The sequence below is a fragment of the Astatotilapia calliptera genome, chromosome 18 (genome assembly GCF_964374335.1).
Source record: "Astatotilapia calliptera chromosome 18, fAstCal68.1, whole genome shotgun sequence".
In the NCBI taxonomy this organism is placed as follows: Eukaryota; Metazoa; Chordata; class Actinopteri; order Cichliformes; family Cichlidae; genus Astatotilapia; species Astatotilapia calliptera.
The window spans coordinates 31,499,319-31,518,219 of NC_137439.1; the positions used below are offsets into that span (position 1 = coordinate 31,499,319).

Consider the following 18,901-nt stretch of genomic DNA (forward strand, 5'->3'; position numbering starts at 1 on the left):
CAACATTCACTTTCATATAGAGATGTGCTCGTGTGTACCTGTTTTAAAGCTGCTTTTGTCTGAGCATTCGGTGCCGACTCTGCAGCAGCAGCTCTCTGAGGAGTAGAGCGAGTAGCTGGTATTGAAGAGCGGCCCTGTGCAGGTTGGGGAGAAGAGTCTTGACCTGAAGTTGCAAACAAAATAAATAAATAAAAATAAAAGCTTGACTGTGTGTGTATTCACCAACAAAGATGCTACATACAGGTCTTAGTATTTTTTTGTCACCTTGAGGGGGCAGACTGAAGCCAGTGCTCTGTGTCAGCAAAGCCTTGTACATGTCTCTCTGCCTTGCATTTGAATCTGCCAGCTGTTTCTGCTGGTTCCTCTGCTCTCTCAGTTGCTCCACCTCCTTATGCAGTCGATCCACACTGGACTCCAACTCTGATATCCTACAAGAAACCAAGGGCACATACTTCACGTTTAAAATAGACAGATATTTTCCCTGATTAACTACGATAAATAAAGATATCAGTTGACTTCATAATTAACTGGTTGAAAACAGTAATGTGAATACCAAGATAAATAATGTACCATTATTAGCTAAAATGTTATTAATTTGCAATATTGTTAAAAATACTACAATAAAGTATTTAGAATCCCCGTTCCATGACAGGTAAAATAGCTATAATTCAATTTGATAATTTGCAAATGAATTAAACCCCATATTTAATTAAAATAGTGCAAATGCAAGATTTAAAAGGTTGAGTCTGAGTTCACTCTTAGGAACTTGGAAATTTGCAGTTTAGAAAACAAAACAATGTTTAAAATTTTCAGCAGCTCAGTAGTTCGTTGCCTAAAAAGTGTCAAAAAATATTTTCATGGAATGAGTCTGGGCTACATGCTCACCAGTTTAGCCATGCTGTTGCAGAATGTGTTTTAGCATTAATAATAACAAATAAATAATAATGCTGAATTTAATTGCAATCACTTCAATCACTCACCCACAGAGTGGCAGCAAGCCTCAGCAAGCCTCCAACCTTTTTTGTGCCACGGACCGGTTTATGCCCGACAATATTTTCACGGACCGGCCTTTAAGGTGTCGCGGATAAATACAACAAAATAAAACTAGTACCGGTACCGAAAAAAGAAGATTTATTCATAACACACGTGAAAAGACCCAGGAAAACCAAGTTAACAATAAAAACAATAACAAAATAACGCTGAAAACCGATAAAAACCCTGAAAACCATACATTCCATACCTGAGCCTCAACTCTCGCGGCCCGGTACCAAACGACTCACGGACCGGTACCGGTCCGAGGCCCGAAGGTTGGGGATCGCTGCTCTAACGCATCTTTTGAGATTCCTTAATCAATCTTTGATCAAATTACCTAAAAACAAATGCTGACTAGTCCTACTATGACTACCACACCAGACATTACAGTCCAATCTTTTGTCATCTCAGTGGCGTGAAGACACAAAACTCCCAATGGTTAGATTGATTTGCTTCTGTACATCCAATTAAAATCACGTCTACTAGTTACTGAAAGTTCAGTGTTAAGACATTTGTGTTACTGCATTGTGGACACAATTGTACACCAATTATAAAAATAAGTAGCAGGGCTAAATATAATAGCCCCATCACATTTACCGTGCTGATGTTACTTGGCTCTGCTGTTTGTCCTTCTCCTCCTCCAGCTCCCTCAGCCTTCCCAGAAGGCTTTGGTTGTGCCTCTGGAGCTCCTCCACACTGCGGAAAGACAGCTGGTGAGGGCTGATCACCTCTGAAGTCCTAGAAATGTCAGCAGAGCTGCCGTCATCCTTGGTCACGTGGTTGCCCCTGGCTTCCTCCAACTCCACCAGAAGACCACACACCTGGAGAGAAATGAATCAGTGCAAGCTCTACTCTGTGTTTGACATTAATAATTTATTATTTCCCCACTCACATGATGGGCATTAAACCTAATCGGATATAACAGCACTAATGAATGAATTTCTTCTGTGTATTGCTCTGAATATCTTAGGCTACGTTCACACTGCAGGCAAAAGTGCATCAAATCTGACTTTTCTGACCCTATGCGACCCATATCCGATCATGGTATGACAGTTTGAACGGCACAAATCCGATATTTTCAAATCCAATGTAGGTCACTTTCGTATGTGGTACTGAATCCGATACATATCTGATATTTTGGAAAGCAACTGCTGTTTGAATGGTCATGTTGCATTAAATCCGTCTTTTACGTCACTGACACAAGACAGACAGCAATTTCAGCGCCGGAGAAGACAGCCTCTCACATCCCAATCCCACCACTCCTGGTTCTGACTCCATGTCCATATATACCTCTGCACGGAGGTAGCAGCCACTGCTGCAAACAAGGCCATTATTACAGCTCTCTTTTTTCTCAGTGTCCTTCTTTCTCTAATTAATTTGTCAAAATTCTGTCGGTTATGACTGTGCCCAAATTGATAGACTGCTGCAACAACACCTACTAGCTCTGTAACCGCCATTTTTTCTTCCGTAAACAGAGCATGTGTGTGACGTCTTCTCTTGCACATGCAGGCTGCTTTGAGGGCCGTGAACCGTTCACACTAGAGCGCATTTGCTGTCACCTTTTATTTGTAATGTGAACAACCAGACAAAAAAAAAAAAAAATCGTATTTGATCAAAAAAATCGGAATTGAGCATTAAGACCTGCAGTGTGAACGTAGCCTTAGCATACCTGAGCAGATGTATCCTCCAAGAGTCTTTCAATCCTCAGTTTCTCTCTCTCCAGGGTATCACAGTGCTGCTTTACCTCCTCTTTCTCTTTTTGCAAACTGTAGATTTCCTAATGGCAAAAAATGAACAATATGCAAGTTTTATGTAACCAAACAAATCAAAAAGTGAATCAATCGGGGTTATAAAACAGCTGCTTTACTGTCCGAGCTTGCTCCAGTTTGTTGCACAGGGAGGCCATGGATCTCTGCATGCTCTCATACTCCTCCCTCTGTTGTTTCAGGACAGGAGCTTTGGATTCGACCTCCTGAACAATCTCATCCAGCACACGGCTCACTCTCCTCGTCTCTTGCTTCTCCAGCTGAAGCTGTGTCTGACACTCAGCATACGCATTATACAGCTAAACACAGAGACAGCAAAAGAAGAATTCTTAACCACAAACGTCTACACTGCTCTCTACACTACAGTAGTACAGATACACTACTGGAAGGACGATTTACAGCACACTTGAAAATATCTAGAAACTTGCAATATATCAGAGTGTCTCAAGTAACAACCGCAATAAACAAATGAATGGTTATTCTTGGTTAAGCCCTCCATTTTTTTGACGTAACATAGCAAAGCAATACAATGCTCTCTAATGGCCTAAAATTTTGTTCAAAACACTCCTTTGAAAAGCTGCTCCATGATGATGTGGTTTATGGCACCCTTTCTGGATATTCATAATACCAAATAGCCCTTCTACCACATCCCAAAGGTGTTTTATTGGATTCAGACGTAGTGTCTAAGTCTCACTGACACCTTGGTAAAATCCTGTGAACTCACATCAAAGAACTTCATGCCAGGTTTAACAATCGCTGCAATGGAGGCTGCTGAAGGGCACATGGCATCCAACTGTTCTTCAGTCATAGAAGGCATGCCTGGAACACAACATGCACATGTAAATAAAGCTGTTATGGGTTTCCAGAGACATTCTCATAAAAGCAGACTTCAGCTTGATAAGCACAGGTAAGACGTGTGTGTGTGTGTGTTCTCACAGCAGTGTTTGCCTGCAGCCTTCACTGTAGCATTTTCCAACTCCTTCTCCATTTTCTTGACCTTCTCTTTAAGCTCTTCTTCAAGACGAGTCTTTAGCTCCTCACCCTCTGACACCTTCTTTTCTAGAGCCTTATTGGCTGCAAAGAGAGCAAAATCAACCATACAGAGGTCATCAGTAACACTTTGAATATGGAAAGGTACAGAGCAGGTTAAATATATTAAGAATACACATTTACTACAAAGGCTTTGGGGTTGATGATAGCACTAGTTTTTGTTTGCATTATAAACGAATATTCAGACTTTCATTTAATGACCAGGTGTGCAGAAACAAAACTAAAAACATGGATTTGTACCTTCAAGTGTTTCTTTCACCAGCTTGCTGAGTTCTTCAACAGCTCTGCTCAGTTCTTGGGTCTTTGTCTCCATGTCTGTTGCTGCCCCCTACAGGGAGGAAAAGAATGACTCTTAGAAGAACATGGCACTACAGTATGACAGAAGGTCTTAGTTATTTAAGCAACAACTATCTTAGTGACTTTTCACCTTATAGAGTGAAGACAACTTGACATGAGCATTGAGTTCGTTGCGGTACTTCTCTTCCATGGCGCTCTTCTCATCTTTGACCTGGAAATACATTTAGAAAATAAATGCAATGCATAAAATATGTGTATGCAATCACTGTATCATTAATTAAATTGGCAGATTAAAAAAATGCTGATCAATTGTTTGATCAATAAAACCATTAAACATACTTGAAGAGATCTTTCAATAAATCCTGGAGCACAAAGTTTCGAAGGCAACTAATTAGGGTTTAAGCGCTTTGACACAGCTCACCACTGTCACCATGGAAACACAAAAACTCATAAAGCTTTCCAAGAAGACAGAGTATAGATGACATTTTTATGACTTATCACATATTTATCTATTTTATTTGACTTTGACTCTACTTGATAGCATTTATACATTTTTGCATTTAAGAAAATGTTTTCTCTAAAAACTAAAATTGAATATGACGCATAAAAACACAGGAGTTTTTTGGTGTTTTTTTGGACAAATGAAACAGATGACGGACAAAACAAAAACAATGCAGTTTCTAAAATGGAAACCAATGAACAGTTCATTTTGAAAGACCTTTATTTTTTTCTCTTTTGAATATTTATTATTGCTCATTAAGAAGTCACAAGTATTTCTTGTCCAATTAATCAATTACTAAAATAATCAAATGCTGCAGCCCTACACAAGTGTTTCTGTGTTACCTGTTTCAGTTTGTTGTTGAGGTCTTCAGCTCTTTTATTCTGACTTTCACCGGTTTCCTTCAGAACAGTGAGTTGACTTTCCAGTACAGCCACCTGTGGAAAGGAAATATTGTTAATAAAGACGTTAGCACTGTAGCTAGAATAGCTAATTAACCCTACATATTCCACAACTAATGCTAATAAAGGAGATTAAAACCAACAGGGAATTTACATTCAGTTTATACAGTACTGAATGTAAATACAGTACTGTATCAATCTTACCTTCTGCTCGCTGCTCTTCAGACTGCTCTGCAGCTCCAGGATCTCTTCGCCTTTCTCTCTGTTGGTGTTCAGCAGTTCCTCAGTTTTGGTCTTTAGCTCTGCAGTCAACCACTCGATCTTCTTCTCAAGCAGCTCCTTCTCCTGCTCCATGCGCTTCTCCCGGTGCTGTAAGATACATTTCCAGTAACACTTCTCTCTTCACGCCACAAAATATTTCCAGAGGAAAAAAATGGCATTTTAAAGGGGGACCAATTATGGTTTTTACTATAAGCTCAAAAATAAATAATTCGCAATCTTTGTTCAACCTGAACAGGCCTCAACACTTCTTGTCTGAAAGAAACAGTTTCATTTTCTATCCCTTTAAGACTGTCCAACTAAAAGGTCACTGTCTTCTAAAAGGCTGTCCCTTGTCTGGCTTCCACAAATAGAACTCAGTGCCAGTAAGCACCTTCTCTGCAGGACTGCAGGCCTTCTCGATTAAGTCAAAAATAATGATTATTGTGATGAGTCATTTTAGCCTCAAGCCCTTGCAAGACGACTCCAAGCCCATCTTGCAAGTGCAGCTGCTGTTCTTGGCAGACTGCAGTTTAAGCAAACATCTGAAACAGAGATTAAAGCAAAGCATCTGTTTGTGTGTAATATTATGCTTCTTACCTGCTTATTGTGTAGTTTATTTGGTGTGTTTAACATAAGGTGAACCTGTTGGGGTGGGTGTGTGTGTGTGTGTGTGTGTGTGTGTGTGTAGCGCACCTGTACAGATGCGGCAGACGACTGTATCTCGTCCAGTTTTAACTGCAGCTCCATCTTCACTTTGTTTGAGTCTGTCAGTTTCTCATTGAGACGTTTCACATCCTCTGCAAAGACAAATCCACAGACCACAAAAAGAAGCGTTAACAGGTTTCCACTGAACCAAACATGCACAATTTATCGAGGTGTATAGCTTCTGTAGTGAACTTACCAGAGACATTCTCCACCTCCTGTGTTCTCTTCTCTAGCAACCGCTCCAGCTCTCTCTTCTCTGCCTCAATCTCATACTTGGTCTTGGTTTGCTGGATCCATACATACGTGCACAAACAGTACTTGAATTATACTACTACACTAAGAGTGTGTAGAAAATTGAAATGTGTAACAATTATCCGGTATCTTCAGCAGACTTCTAAAGGAATTTCTGTGTTAATGATGAGTAAAAGGTCTCTTTTTTATTACCTGAGGTAATGGTTTTTCACTAATTCACACAGGGTCAAAAACATACAGACTCAAACACATGCGTACATCCTCACTAATACTTGGTTAAATGTCTCTTAGCAAGATGCACCTCAAACAGACAATTTTGGTAGCCATCAACAAGAGCTTCTGGTATAACTCTGGATGAATATTTCACCACTCTTCTTGGCAGAATTAGTACAGACTCTTCACTCTGGAGGAGTATGCAAAAATTGTGAAAGGAACCCGATACAAGCCAGTAAGTCAGGAAAGCTCACTTGTGACCAATGACAGTGATACTGACGTGAGTTGTTGAGAATATCCTGGTAAGCGCTGCTGTTTTTACACGTGCTAGTTACTCTTAGCCAGTTTTAGTGAAGCTTTATTTGAAGAGGCTCTAACATTGCTGGACTGTGACACTTGGTGACAAAACTCTCACACAATGTAAGAATAAACTGTTTAGTCTGAAAATGCAGAAAAGGAATTATAATTTGCCTCCATATCAGACACCACAGTTCTCTTCTCCAGACCAGTCTCTAGCACATACATAAAACCCAAGGCAACAGTGTCCATCGTGAGTACTATATCCAAGATGGAGGGGCACACATGGTAGCTCCTAATAACTAGTGCCTGCTCCTATGCGTTTTTAATAGATCACTTTTGAGTTTATGAGAATGCAGTAATTACTTAGAAGATGTAATTACACACTAATCAATGTATATTTACAAGTACAATAATCCTTTTTTCTGTTAAATAATCTCAAAAGACTATGATGCTACCATTACCAAGCTTAAAGATGTTGATTTTAGAATAGAGTTTATATTTTTGGTGAGTCCACTACAGCATAAAATTCTAGGATATATGCTTCAGTGGGAAATCCCTCAGACCTCACCTCCCTAGAAATGTAACTATACGTCAAGTCAGCACAGCCCATGACTACTGTGATTGGCCTGTTCTGTGCCATCGATTCCTCCTGTGCATTTCTGGCTATTTTTTCACTGCAGTTTATCAATTTATCAGTAACAGATTAACAATCATTGTCTACTAGCAGCAACCAACCAACCCACCCAGTGACATCATGCTATGTACTCGCACAACATGGCAGTAAACACTAACCATGTTCAAAGATTTAGCTAGGTGTAGCACCGATAAATGAAGCATAATTGTATCAACACAGCTTTTAAGTTATGTCAATATAAAGCCCTTATCGGCATGTTTACCTGTTGCAATGGTTTATCTTCGGTGCTCTCTCCTTCTATTCCCTTTAGAGCGCTCAACTCTTCATCTGAAGAGAGAAACATTACAACCCATGGCATCACGAGATCCAGAAAAACAGTGCTAGACTACACTAAAACCTCATGATTCATTTAAAAATAGTCTCTGGTAAAGCATAAAAAGACTGTACAATGAATTACACTAGATTTCTTTTAATAACCCTCACACCCAAATCAGGTGCCATTGGCAGCTGTAACCTCTGAAATGTCTAACTGAGAGTGTCTTTGCAGAAACATTTTAGCCAGTGTTATAAACTAAATAGGCCTTGTTTAGGCCTATAATATAGAACACCAACAAGGATGGTCATCTATAACAGCAGAATATCAGCATTGGCTAAAACCAATATCACTTGTTATCAGCCTTATAATACTGTGCAAACGTTTCAAGCCACCCCTCGGTTATTTATTTTTTTCTAGGAAAAATGGGAAATTTAAGTGAATAAAAACAAAATATTGTTAAAACTGTTCAGTTACTAAAGATCTATTTGATCTGAAACAACAAAAAATTTTTTAAAAAGAAACTAAACAAATGGAATAACATATCAGCATCTGATTTCAACCTACATTTTTTTATAATCCTGTTTTCCCAGAATTTCACAATCAGTGCATCATTAAACATCAATGTATTTTTTTTTTCCAAAGTGGACTGTACAATTAAGTTCTGTGCTGATATAGACAACATGTAGAATAAAGACACCGGCTGATATGCATATGATGACTTACTGAGCTTTTTATTTTCCTCCTTGAGGGTCTGCAGATCTTTGGTAGCAGACAAGATCTGTTCCTGACTCTCCGCCAATCTCTTCTCCATGTCAAAGTACTGTTGCTCTATATGGGGCAACAGTCAACAGGAACACAGGTGTACACAAGAAATATACACTTTAGTACTTGTCCGGTCACAAACACAGAGATCTGCAATGCTGATTATTATTTATTTATATTTATATATATATATATATATATATATATATATATATATATATATATATATATATATATATATATATATAATATTTACATATATATTAACTTATAATTTGACAAAATCCCTTTTTCAGTACTGATAAAAGGTAGTGCCAACTCTATTCGAATTTACAGTAACATTGTGTGCATTTGGTTAATGGCGACAGCATAAAAACACAGGCTGGTACAAGATGTTTTTCAATAATTTGGGAACTGTTTTTTATTTCAACACACTACACATCACTACTTAATAATAAAATAACTTCAACAACTGGACAGATCTCCCTTCCGCCAAAATTAGCCTTAGCTTGATAGCGCAGCTAACGTTAGCGTGCAGGAGTAAGGGTAGCGAAACACATACAACATGTTTTATACCCAAACAGAGTGAGTACTCTAAATACTAGAATACTGGAATACTGGAATCTAGCAAGCAACAAAAGCAAGTTAAACGCCAAATAGCTAACCAATACGGACTTGTTCTAGGTACCCACCGCTGTCTGCTTTGAATCGCTCATGTTGAGTCTGGAGCACCTCGTTAGCATTCTGCAGCTCCGTTACAAACTTCTCCAACTTGTTCTGGATGCCTTTCGGGAGCTTATTCAGCTCCGTCCGCTCCAGAGCCTGAAGCAGGACGACCGCCATCGCTACCTACTCGTCCCGAAGAATAACGGTAAACTCTTGTAAAATAATCTTAATCTGTGCACCGTCTACAACCAAACTAACAACTAAAAAATGTCAAATTAGACGCGTACACAGGCAGGAAGTTTGCTTCATACTTTCAAAGTAAGGTAATGAAGTTAGACGAGGTAAATGAAAACTACTTATTAAAGCTGAGATGCGATGAATCGATATACGCTCTTCGAATATAAAAGTTAAATTGTTAATTTAATGTATATGGGCAGCTACAATGTATTTATCTGGTCTTGCCTCCAAGCCTACTTGGCTCTTATTGCAGCAAATTTTATTTTGAAGAAAAACTCTCAGCGCTAGTTTGCTTTGGTATGCTGACCATTTCCATCCCGAGTCACCTATTACGACACAGACGTGCGACGGAAATCTGTCAATGCATTTTTTTTTTTGGTCTGCTGACGAACCATTAGACCTGTCAAAATTGCCTGCTTTTTTGGTTGAGGTTTTAGCAACTGTTTTACTTCTTTTGAATATTTTCCATGGTACGTGGAAGCTTATGACGTCCACGCTGTATTTTATAGTGAACCTGAACTGTTATTTTAATGAAATGTAGCTAAAATATGAGCTAGCTAAAGTTAGAGGGGCAAACAGCTGTAAATAATCAATGAGCGACTGCATATTTACTGCTTTTAATTCAACCGTATTTATAGATTAGAAACACTCACTTGTTGTAGTGCTCCACATCTCTTTTCCGTGAACTGTTTATTTACAGAAGCTCTTGGATAAAGTGCAATGTTTTTATCACCTCTTCATTTCCCTGTCAGAAATAATGGGTCGTGGATATATAGTCCAAGATGATGTGGCGGGATATCTGTCGAAACTCTGTGAACAAAAGGCAGACCCAGTCACAGGACTGCTAATTGGACAGGTACCTGTGTATACTAACATCTGTCATGTATTAGGCCATGTGTAAAAACAGAACTTTGCATTCATTATACCAATTTTTTTTATATGCAAAGAGTGTGTCTAGCGGTGGCATATGTAAAATATGTTCAAGATATTGAATCAGGGCTACAACCAAAGTCCTTTTTAGAAGCAAGTAACAGTCACAAATACTTTGTCCATATAATATCAGAAAATAGTTGAAAAATACTAAAATCCTTTCAGGATGGAGTCCAGAGTTACTCAGTTTTATGTGAGCTGTGAAATGGTGAAAACGATTCTATGTTCTAAAAGATTAGATGGAAATTAATTAAATGCACTACATATAGTACTGTGCAGAAATATTCTGCCACCCCCATTTTCTATGTTTTATTTCCAAAGATCCAAACATTCTTGTCATTTTTTATCATGGTCTTGAGCTGCAGTTCTTCAGACTTTCTGAAGGTCTGTCTATTGCAGTATAGTCTCTGTATGTGACCATTTTCAGAGCAATGTTTCCAAGAACTGGACCGAAAATCCATGGCAGCAGGTCTTATGGAGTGATGAATCCAAATTTGAAATATTTGGTTCAAATTGTCAATATGTATTCAGACAGTCAGGAAAGTGGTGCAGCAACAATTGTCTACAGCCACCTGTAAAACATTGACGGAGCCTCTGTTATGGTTTGCTTCTGCATTGCAGTCAGTAATGTTGCACTCTCACTAAAGTGCTTGCTCATAGGGGTCATATGATTGTTGGGGTTTTCTCTGTATTATTGTAGGGTCTTTACCTTGCAATATAAATTGCCTCAAGGCATTTTTTTTTGTGATTTGGCCCTATATAAATAAAATTTAATTTAATCATCTTGACAAAGAAAAAAACAAAATGCAGAAAGTCAAGAGAACAGTTCATGAAGACTGCATAAAGAAATTACTAGAAAGCTGCCTAACACAGAGTTCATGCTGTGTTGAAGAATAAAGGTGGTCATGCTGAATATTGACTTTCAAGCTAGTTGGAATTATAACTGAGTTTTAGCCTGTATACTGTATTTCCATGTATATTTGCACGTTTTCATAAATCACTGGACCTATTTCCAATTTTTCTGGCAAAATCTAAAGAAACAAAGAGTGGCTAAAGACTTTTGCACAGTACTGTACACATGCTTTAAAATTAATACGCGAGCACCATATGTCACAATACGATAGGACATCAACATGCTGTGTGTGGAGTGAAGAGAGATTAATCAATATTACTGACTAAATATTTCAGAGCTCAACGCAAAGGGATTTTGTTGTCATGGCAATTCGGACCCCCCAAAAGGAGGAGTCTGCTGCAGCAGCTAGAAACTCTGTGGACAAGGAGTGGGTCACCGAGCATGCTCGACAGGTAGTTAAAGAGGGCCATGCCTCTCTTCCAGCACAAACTGATTTGATTTCAGCATGTATTATGCTCATGTATTAAATGAGGAGTGGAATGTGCTTTGAAATGAGCTGTGCACCTAGGTAGACAGACTTGCACACTGCTAGGGTTCATGTTTGCTATTGATTTCCAGGTGTCCAGGATGCTGCCCGGAGGCCTCTCTGTAGTGGGAGTCTTCATCATCACTGATGCAGATGCCAAGGACGCACTAACTACACTCCGACAGGTGAGAGTCATGTTGACACTGTTTCCAGCAAAATCATTTTGAAATTCTTGTAATGTGCTATAGCTTGTAGTGTGAAGTTTAATTGAAAATCAACTTAAGTGATTAGAAACGAGGTCTCAAACCTGCAGCTCTAGAGCCACATTTAGCTTTTTTACCCATAATCCAGTTACTCTCTGTGGCTTTGACCTAAAATTAATATATCAAAATGAGCATTGTAAATTTTTTTACAATTTACTTCTTTTTTTTTATCATTGTTTTAAGTGATTCTAAAAAATGTGCAGCCTATATGTCAAATTTAAAATAAAATGTTTTAATATGTCTGTCACCTGGTGCTTTATGCTTTCACTCTTGCTAAGCTCCAGTAGTGGTGACTTCCATGAAGGTTAACACATAAGTGGCTGCACATAAATAGATAGTTCCACCAGCTGTGAATTCCAAAGCTTAAAAAAAAGAAAAATCATGGAGAAAATTCGACAATTTAAGTGCAGGAAACTTGCCTCCAAACCTCCAGTACTTGGCCTGATGTGAAAAAGTAATTGTACATAAACCTAATACCTGGATGTGCTACGTGTGGCAGCAAGAACTGGTATGTTTTTCGGAACATTATCATAACAAGTGATCTCGAGCTTCAGTGTACTGACTGATGGGAAGACGTTCTCCTTCAGGAGTTTCTGGTAGAGAACGGAATTCATAGTTCCATCAATTATGGCAAGTTTTCTAAGTACTGAAGCAGCAAAGTAGCTCAAAACCATCACACTACCACCACCAAGTTTGACTGTTGGTGAGATTTTCTTTTCATGAAATGCTGTTAGTTTTATGCCAGATGTAACGGGAATCAAACCTTACCAAAAACCTGAGTTTTGTTTTTTTCTCATTAGGCTACAAAATATTTTTTCAAAAGTCTTGGACATTTTCAAGATGTTTTTTGGAAATGTGAGGCAAGCCTTTGTGTTCTTTCTGGTCATAGATTTTGCCTTGCCATTCTCCCATGGATGCATTTTTTTTTTTACCAGTTTTGTCTTAGTGTTGAATGGATAATAATCACTATAAGTCTTTACAGTTCAGCACAGATTTGTTAAAAAATGCTTTATTTAATATTAAAATTTGCTAACAGGGTTAGCTTAGCTTGTTCAGATGGAAGACATCATGTGACTTTCATGTGGTTCAAGACTAAACACAAAGTGTGTGAAGAGCTAATTCAGTTTGATGGTGGAAATATTGTTGGAGCATGATTTTGTTCTTTATATAGCTATAAAAGAAATAAAAATAATTCAGAGATTTATTAGAAACTTTCTCACAAAAACACTACCATCAGTGATCATCTCAACTTTTTTTTTTTTTTTTTACCAAAATGCAAACTTCCTTTTAGCTGATGTTGTTGAACTAATTAAAGCTCTAAACCCAGTCAAGTATATCTTAAATAACATTGATGACAAAGGTTTACCTGAAAACCCTACAACTCCATAAGGAGCTTGCTTAACTTAACTTTAATACACTGGAAACAGTCTTTCAATTTGTCTTTGACATTTGCACTTCAGTGCTAGAATAATCCCCAACTCCAAAAGGAGTGAAATTAAATGTAACCACAGAAAAGTAAAAAATTGGTAACATCATGCAGCGTGTGTGTGTGTGTCTAGCTGCTGTTTGCAGTGGAAAATCTGATCTCCTCTGAGCACCTGTGGGACCCTGCAGATGATGATGTCACAGACTGTGTCACGCTGCACATCAATCCCAAAACCAGAAAGTATCCTTTTCATCAGCTTTGCCTTTGGCTCAGGTAGCTACCATACAGTGTTTGTGGATGTTCTTTAACCCAGTGGACTAGAACTGTCTGTAGAACCTTTGACATCAAAGACCCCAAGGTCAGTTTGCATCTCTCATGTCTTACAGAAAAGCAGCTTCTATCTGCACAGCTCTAAAATATTACTCAAATGTGTACTGCCTTTTAAAAAAACATTCTTTGCTTTTCCCAAAACATGTAATCTCACAGTTTTGGAACACTATTTCAGTATGGTGTTATAAGTCTTATTCACTGAACAAGGAAATCTATTATGTTCTGACTTCACAAACACAGTGGTAAAGTCCTTCCACGTTACATTTATCAGGGGTTGTGAATTAAACCTTTTAAAGTGAGATGTAGGCCACAAGGTTAACAGTCTTGATATATGTTGTGCTGTTCTCTTTCATACAATGCTGCTGTTGTTGTTGTTTATATGTTTTCCCAGAGTGTGGCTAAGCCTGCAGATTGGAAGTACCAGTCGGGTTTGTGCTCCTCCTGGGCCACCGTGTCATGCAGTCTAAATGTAGACATGCTGCTACCACTACCAAACAACAGAACCAGCACAGGAAATATGGAGGAATGCCTTAAGGTTGGAACACACACTTGTGCATGAGACCTTTTTTTTTCTTCATGGGAACAGTTCTGACTTGGTTTTCTGTTTCAGGAAGGACTGAAAGCGTGGGCACACCAGATTGAGAGCGGACTGTGTCTGATTGATGGAAAAAGGCTACCCGAGGACTCGGAGCTCACAGTGGGACAGGTTGTTTATGATACTTGAATGAATGAATAAATGCTTGATTGCTGGTTTAGGATCGATTATTTGCACACTTTTATGCGCAAATCAATTCCAACATAGACTGCTGTGGCTTGATGATAAATAACAAGTGATTTTTTGTTGAAAGGCAGCAATAAAATTCTGACATCCAGTGTTTTTCTCTAGAGGAGGAATGTGAGACAGACATACACAGCTCAGCTGCTCATCACAACGGTAAGAGACGCACTTTTCTACTCTAATTAAGCACTTAAAACACTGTTTTTTTTACTGCAAGCTTCATTCACCCAAGCACACACACATTCATACCCCCATTTTTCTGTACCTAAACTCCATATCTAACATTTGCACATACACTCACATTCCGATGGATCCATAGGTGGAAACTTCAGTAGGTTTCCACCTATGGATCCAGTAGCTTAAGTATCTTGCCCAATGGTACTTTGACATGTAGATTGCTGTAGCACGTAATTGAACCACAGACCTTGTGATTGGTAGATGACACGTCACACAAGTAGTGGCAGTGAAGCCATAAATGGACACATGTGCTTGTGTTTGGTACATTTCTGTTAAAATTATACATATTTGCTGGAGTAAAGCTAAGTCAAGTTTTGAGAAGTTTGTGCATGACCATGAAATAAAATTTTGTCTTCCTTTGTGTTAGGAAAACAAGAGGTTAACAGATGTGATTGAGCAGTGTGGCGGCAGCGTGTCAGTAACAGGAGCAATCCACAGCAGAGCTTATCTACACAGCAACAAGCCAAAGGCCAGACTGGCAGAGAAGGTAATTCTTTAACATAAGGGTCGTTACAGATAAAAGATATGAAGTTCAACATCTGAGAAAAAGAATGACCCACAAATGAAATGAAAACAGAATTTATTATTTTCTCACGGAAACCTCTCTTGCGGACAGCTGCTGAAGAGGGATGTGGTTTCTACGGTGGCCACGAGAGTTCAAATGATGCTGGAGGAGCTGCTGGCATCAGACCAGGAGAGCAAGGGCAGCTGCAGAGACAAACAACAGAAAGGTGCAGACACAGTATGCTCCACCAATCAGTTGCTTACAGCTGTACATAGATAAGTTCAGGGTCATGGGTGGGTTTACTGCCAGCCAATGAACACATAGAGGCAGGATTTGAACACAGATAAGACCTGACCTCAACAGTACAAGGTGAGCAATTAGTAATGGATGGCACACGCTATTGTTAATCCCAAACACCAATTTCATAGTTGGTCTGGTATGAACACAGTGTATCCACATGTATACATGTGGCCAGTGCTTCTCACAAGAATGACACTGCTTGTGTATTGTTAAGGGGGATCCAGACCTGTTAATCCATGTAAGTCTATGGAGATGAAACAGCTAAAATGATCATAACTCACTGAATGTTAAAGCAGTTTAGTTCAAATAGTACAAATGCTACAACTACAGCCCCAATTCCAAAAAGGTCAAGACATAAAAAGCATCAAATGTTTAAACTGTGAAAATGTAGCATTTTAAAATGTATCAAAGCACTGAGTGGGATGGCAGCAACACATCTCAAAAAAGTTAGAACAGGGCCATGTTTACCACTGTTTTCTCCCCAGTCATCTTTCAACAATACTATAAACATCTAGGAACTGAGGAGGCCGGTGGAGTGAATGAATAGTGGAATTGTAAAGCGCTTTGAGGGTCTCGAAAAGCGCTGCATAAATGCAATCCATTATTAGTATTATCTTTCTCCCACAATTCTTTAAATGAGTAAGGAGGAGGAATAAGGAGTAATAAGAAAAATGTTGTCTGTCTACACCTGATCACTTGATGGTGACATCTTCAAAGCAAGCCTCCTCCGGGGTGCGGGAGCCCCTCGGGGCTCCGGCCTCTGGGCCTGCGGCTCGGTTCACTCTGGCACAGCTGGCTGCCGGCAGAGCAGCCAGCTGAGAGCGGGCACGCCGGTGCAGCCCCCTCTAGCTTCTGCTCGGTGGCTACTGGGTGACGCCTCGTCTGGGGATCCTCAGCCCTTCCCATGAGGGTGGCACGGATGCCTCCTTGGTCCTCCTTGGGCTCTCGCACTCTGAGGCCTCTGGATGTCTGGGGCCTGGATCTCCTCCATCCCTGCTTCATGCCCTGGGGGACGGGGCTATGGCTCTCTACATCCTCTTGCAGACCATTACATGTGGAAACCATTTGAATACAAGCGCGCTGATCCACATAGGTGTGCACATGGGTGTTCACTGTTCGTAGACTTAAATATAACCCTTCTTGGCTGCTACTTCAAAGCACATTGTGCGCTGTCTGTCCTGCGTGCTGCACAACAACACTGAATATTTAGTATTTACTGCTGTTTACACTTAGCTAGATTAATGCGATGGTGTTGTGTTTAGTATGTTGCTTTGGTTTTTTTTGCTTGTTTTCTATTCTTCTTCTCTCAACAGGTGATCCAGGAGATTTTTTTTTTCTCCCCCCCTTTCTCACTGTCCCTCTCCCCTTCTGTTTTTCTTTTCCTTCCTCTTTCTTTCTCCCTTTCCTATCCCTCACTCATGTCTGTCCCATCTGTAACATCTGAAAATAAAATATAATAAACAATAAAAACAAAGGTCGATCAAATGGACCAATACGGCAATGCCACGATGATCCATTTGGCAAAATAAATCCACTGGGTATCCTTGTTGGTCTTCAGACAACAATTCTGATGGCTAAAGAACCAAATGGGACAGGCAAAAAAAAAAAAAAAGAATGAATGAATGAAAGTTAGAAGTGAATAACCTTACTGTCGTGTCTTAATAGATGAGCACCATTAGAAGAGATGTTAAAATCAACGACCTCTCAATATTAGTTACTGTACCTGCGCTTCTCTGTCTGTCCTTCAGAGCTGTTCTGCCTCCCCCATCGTATCTTTTGTCCACTAAAAGTCAGCGGGCCACTCTGTGTGTGTGACTACCAGTTCAGTGATGAGGGTTTATCTGAGGTGACTGAGCGGTTGAAGGAGATGCTGGACATTGATGCAGCTGAGGAAGACTTGGATACCAGACAGGAAATGACTTTTGAAATCACAGGGTGTGATATTACACCAGGTGGGCACAGAGTTTGTGTTTGTAAAGTAGTATTTTCACACCAAAACCTAATTTCTAGTTTGGGTATCAGTTTTCACTTTCTCCTTTTGTTGTCACGGTATTGTTTAAATGGTAAATGGACACATTTTTTTATATAGCGCTTTTCTACTCACCTGGAGCACAAAAAAACACTACAACATGCGTCATTCACCCATTCATACAAGCACTTTTTATCCCTATGCTTAAGTGCTTTCTATCTGACACACACACATCAGGATCGAACCACCAACCTTCTGATTACTAGATGACCTGCTCCACCTACCTCCAGACCAAATCTTAGTGCCATTACTATATGAATGCAAAGTATGTAATTGTGACATGCTGCTGCAGAGAACACGTGCCAAACTGCAGATGTGAGGTCAGATGTATATTAAAACAAATTAAAAACCATCGTAGCTCATCCATCTAATGGATGGGTATAAAAAAAAGTTCACTTCAATGGAATTTCCTGGGTTGGGAAAATCTCAGTATCCCATCTCTGTCATCATTTGGTGATAGAGTCAGCAACCTCCTCAAAGCCTCAGCCTCAGTAATACAACAATTAATGTTTATTTTTGTTGTTAACAGTGGTGCGATGATAACTATCAGTTTACAGTTTATATTAATAATGATGTCTGTTGAAAATTCCCATCACAAAGTTAAACTGAAACAACAAATAATTAACAAGTTACTTAATGAAATCATCCTGACTTCACAAACTTACTCCCTAGCTGCAACATTTTATGACACTAACAAATTCTAACCGTTAAATCAAGTGAACATCTGTATGTGCACACTGATGGTACTTTAGTTACGCCATTTTCACAATAATCAAGCAGGAGTTGGTGATGAGGGATGTTAACCTAGCTGATCCAAATGTGTGTTGTATGTTTTCAGAGCCCACTCAAGAAAAAGTCGAGGCGCCAGAGCACAAGAAAAACTACATTGGTAAAGACCTCTCATCTACATTTAATAAATTGTGTTAGCAAGACGAATGCTACATTTGCTTATTATTTTTTTTTGTATCATCCAATCGTCTTCTGTTAGGGCTCAGTATTCAAATAACTAAAGTCTATTGTGTAGTGCTTTGATAATGATTAACTATCGGAAAAGAAAAAAGAAAAAAATATATATATATATATATTTTTTTTTTTAAAGGACATGCATGCTTGTGTACTCTGTCCTGACTGTCCTCCTTTTTGTTGTTTAGGTGTTGCCATGGCTACAGCTGTTGCCTTACTTGCTACTGCCGCCTCGATGCTGTATCTCAATGACATTTGAGGAAAATGAAATAAAGAAATAGTGTTTTGTTTTGATCTTTTCTGCCAAGTGGATCTTGGTTGAATCAGAAGATAACAAATAGGGCTGACTACAGTTATTTAAAAAATAAAA

At 39.1% G+C, this 18,901-nt stretch overlaps 2 protein-coding genes across 8 annotated transcripts in view; one reads left to right on the forward strand and one right to left on the reverse strand.

The window, feature by feature from the left end:
• LOC113009992 (nucleoprotein TPR-like) overlaps nucleotides 1-9,454 on the reverse strand; it is a 34,457-nt gene extending 25,003 nt beyond the window's left edge. For all 6 annotated transcript variants that reach the window (XM_026148733.2, XM_026148730.2, XM_080293019.1 and 3 more), the window contains exons 1-16: nucleotides 9,181-9,454; nucleotides 8,450-8,554; nucleotides 7,673-7,737; nucleotides 6,208-6,298; nucleotides 6,000-6,103; nucleotides 5,250-5,414; nucleotides 4,989-5,081; nucleotides 4,276-4,356; nucleotides 4,089-4,176; nucleotides 3,735-3,872; nucleotides 3,523-3,617; nucleotides 2,900-3,097; nucleotides 2,702-2,809; nucleotides 1,630-1,853; nucleotides 265-428; nucleotides 39-163 (exon numbers count right to left, since the gene is read on the reverse strand). In XM_026148733.2, coding sequence (XP_026004518.2) covers nucleotides 39-163; nucleotides 265-428; nucleotides 1,630-1,853; nucleotides 2,702-2,809; nucleotides 2,900-3,097; nucleotides 3,523-3,617; nucleotides 3,735-3,872; nucleotides 4,089-4,176; nucleotides 4,276-4,356; nucleotides 4,989-5,081; nucleotides 5,250-5,414; nucleotides 6,000-6,103; nucleotides 6,208-6,298; nucleotides 7,673-7,737; nucleotides 8,450-8,554; nucleotides 9,181-9,331 — 1,995 coding nt within the window. In that variant the 5' untranslated portion in view covers nucleotides 9,332-9,454. The remainder of the gene's footprint in view (nucleotides 1-38; nucleotides 164-264; nucleotides 429-1,629; nucleotides 1,854-2,701; nucleotides 2,810-2,899; nucleotides 3,098-3,522; nucleotides 3,618-3,734; nucleotides 3,873-4,088; nucleotides 4,177-4,275; nucleotides 4,357-4,988; nucleotides 5,082-5,249; nucleotides 5,415-5,999; nucleotides 6,104-6,207; nucleotides 6,299-7,672; nucleotides 7,738-8,449; nucleotides 8,555-9,180) is intronic.
• A 249-nt stretch (nucleotides 9,455-9,703) lies between these two features.
• Nucleotides 9,704-18,825, forward strand: odr4 (odr-4 GPCR localization factor homolog). Of its 2 annotated transcripts, XM_026149084.2 has the most exons (14): nucleotides 9,705-9,861; nucleotides 10,144-10,247; nucleotides 11,510-11,626; nucleotides 11,793-11,885; nucleotides 13,523-13,629; nucleotides 13,711-13,747; nucleotides 14,111-14,254; nucleotides 14,330-14,425; nucleotides 14,606-14,653; nucleotides 15,102-15,221; nucleotides 15,351-15,465; nucleotides 17,288-17,491; nucleotides 18,407-18,457; nucleotides 18,720-18,825. In XM_026149084.2, exons 1-14 carry the CDS (start codon nucleotides 9,753-9,755, stop codon nucleotides 18,788-18,790), a joined length of 1,416 nt encoding a protein of 471 aa, XP_026004869.2. In that variant the 5' UTR covers nucleotides 9,705-9,752; the 3' UTR covers nucleotides 18,791-18,825. The 2 variants fall into 2 exon arrangements, with proteins under 2 accessions (XP_026004868.2, XP_026004869.2); XM_026149083.2 differs by lacking the exon at nucleotides 17,288-17,491 and having other exon boundaries at nucleotides 9,704-9,861.
• Nucleotides 18,826-18,901: the final 76 nt, after the last annotated feature.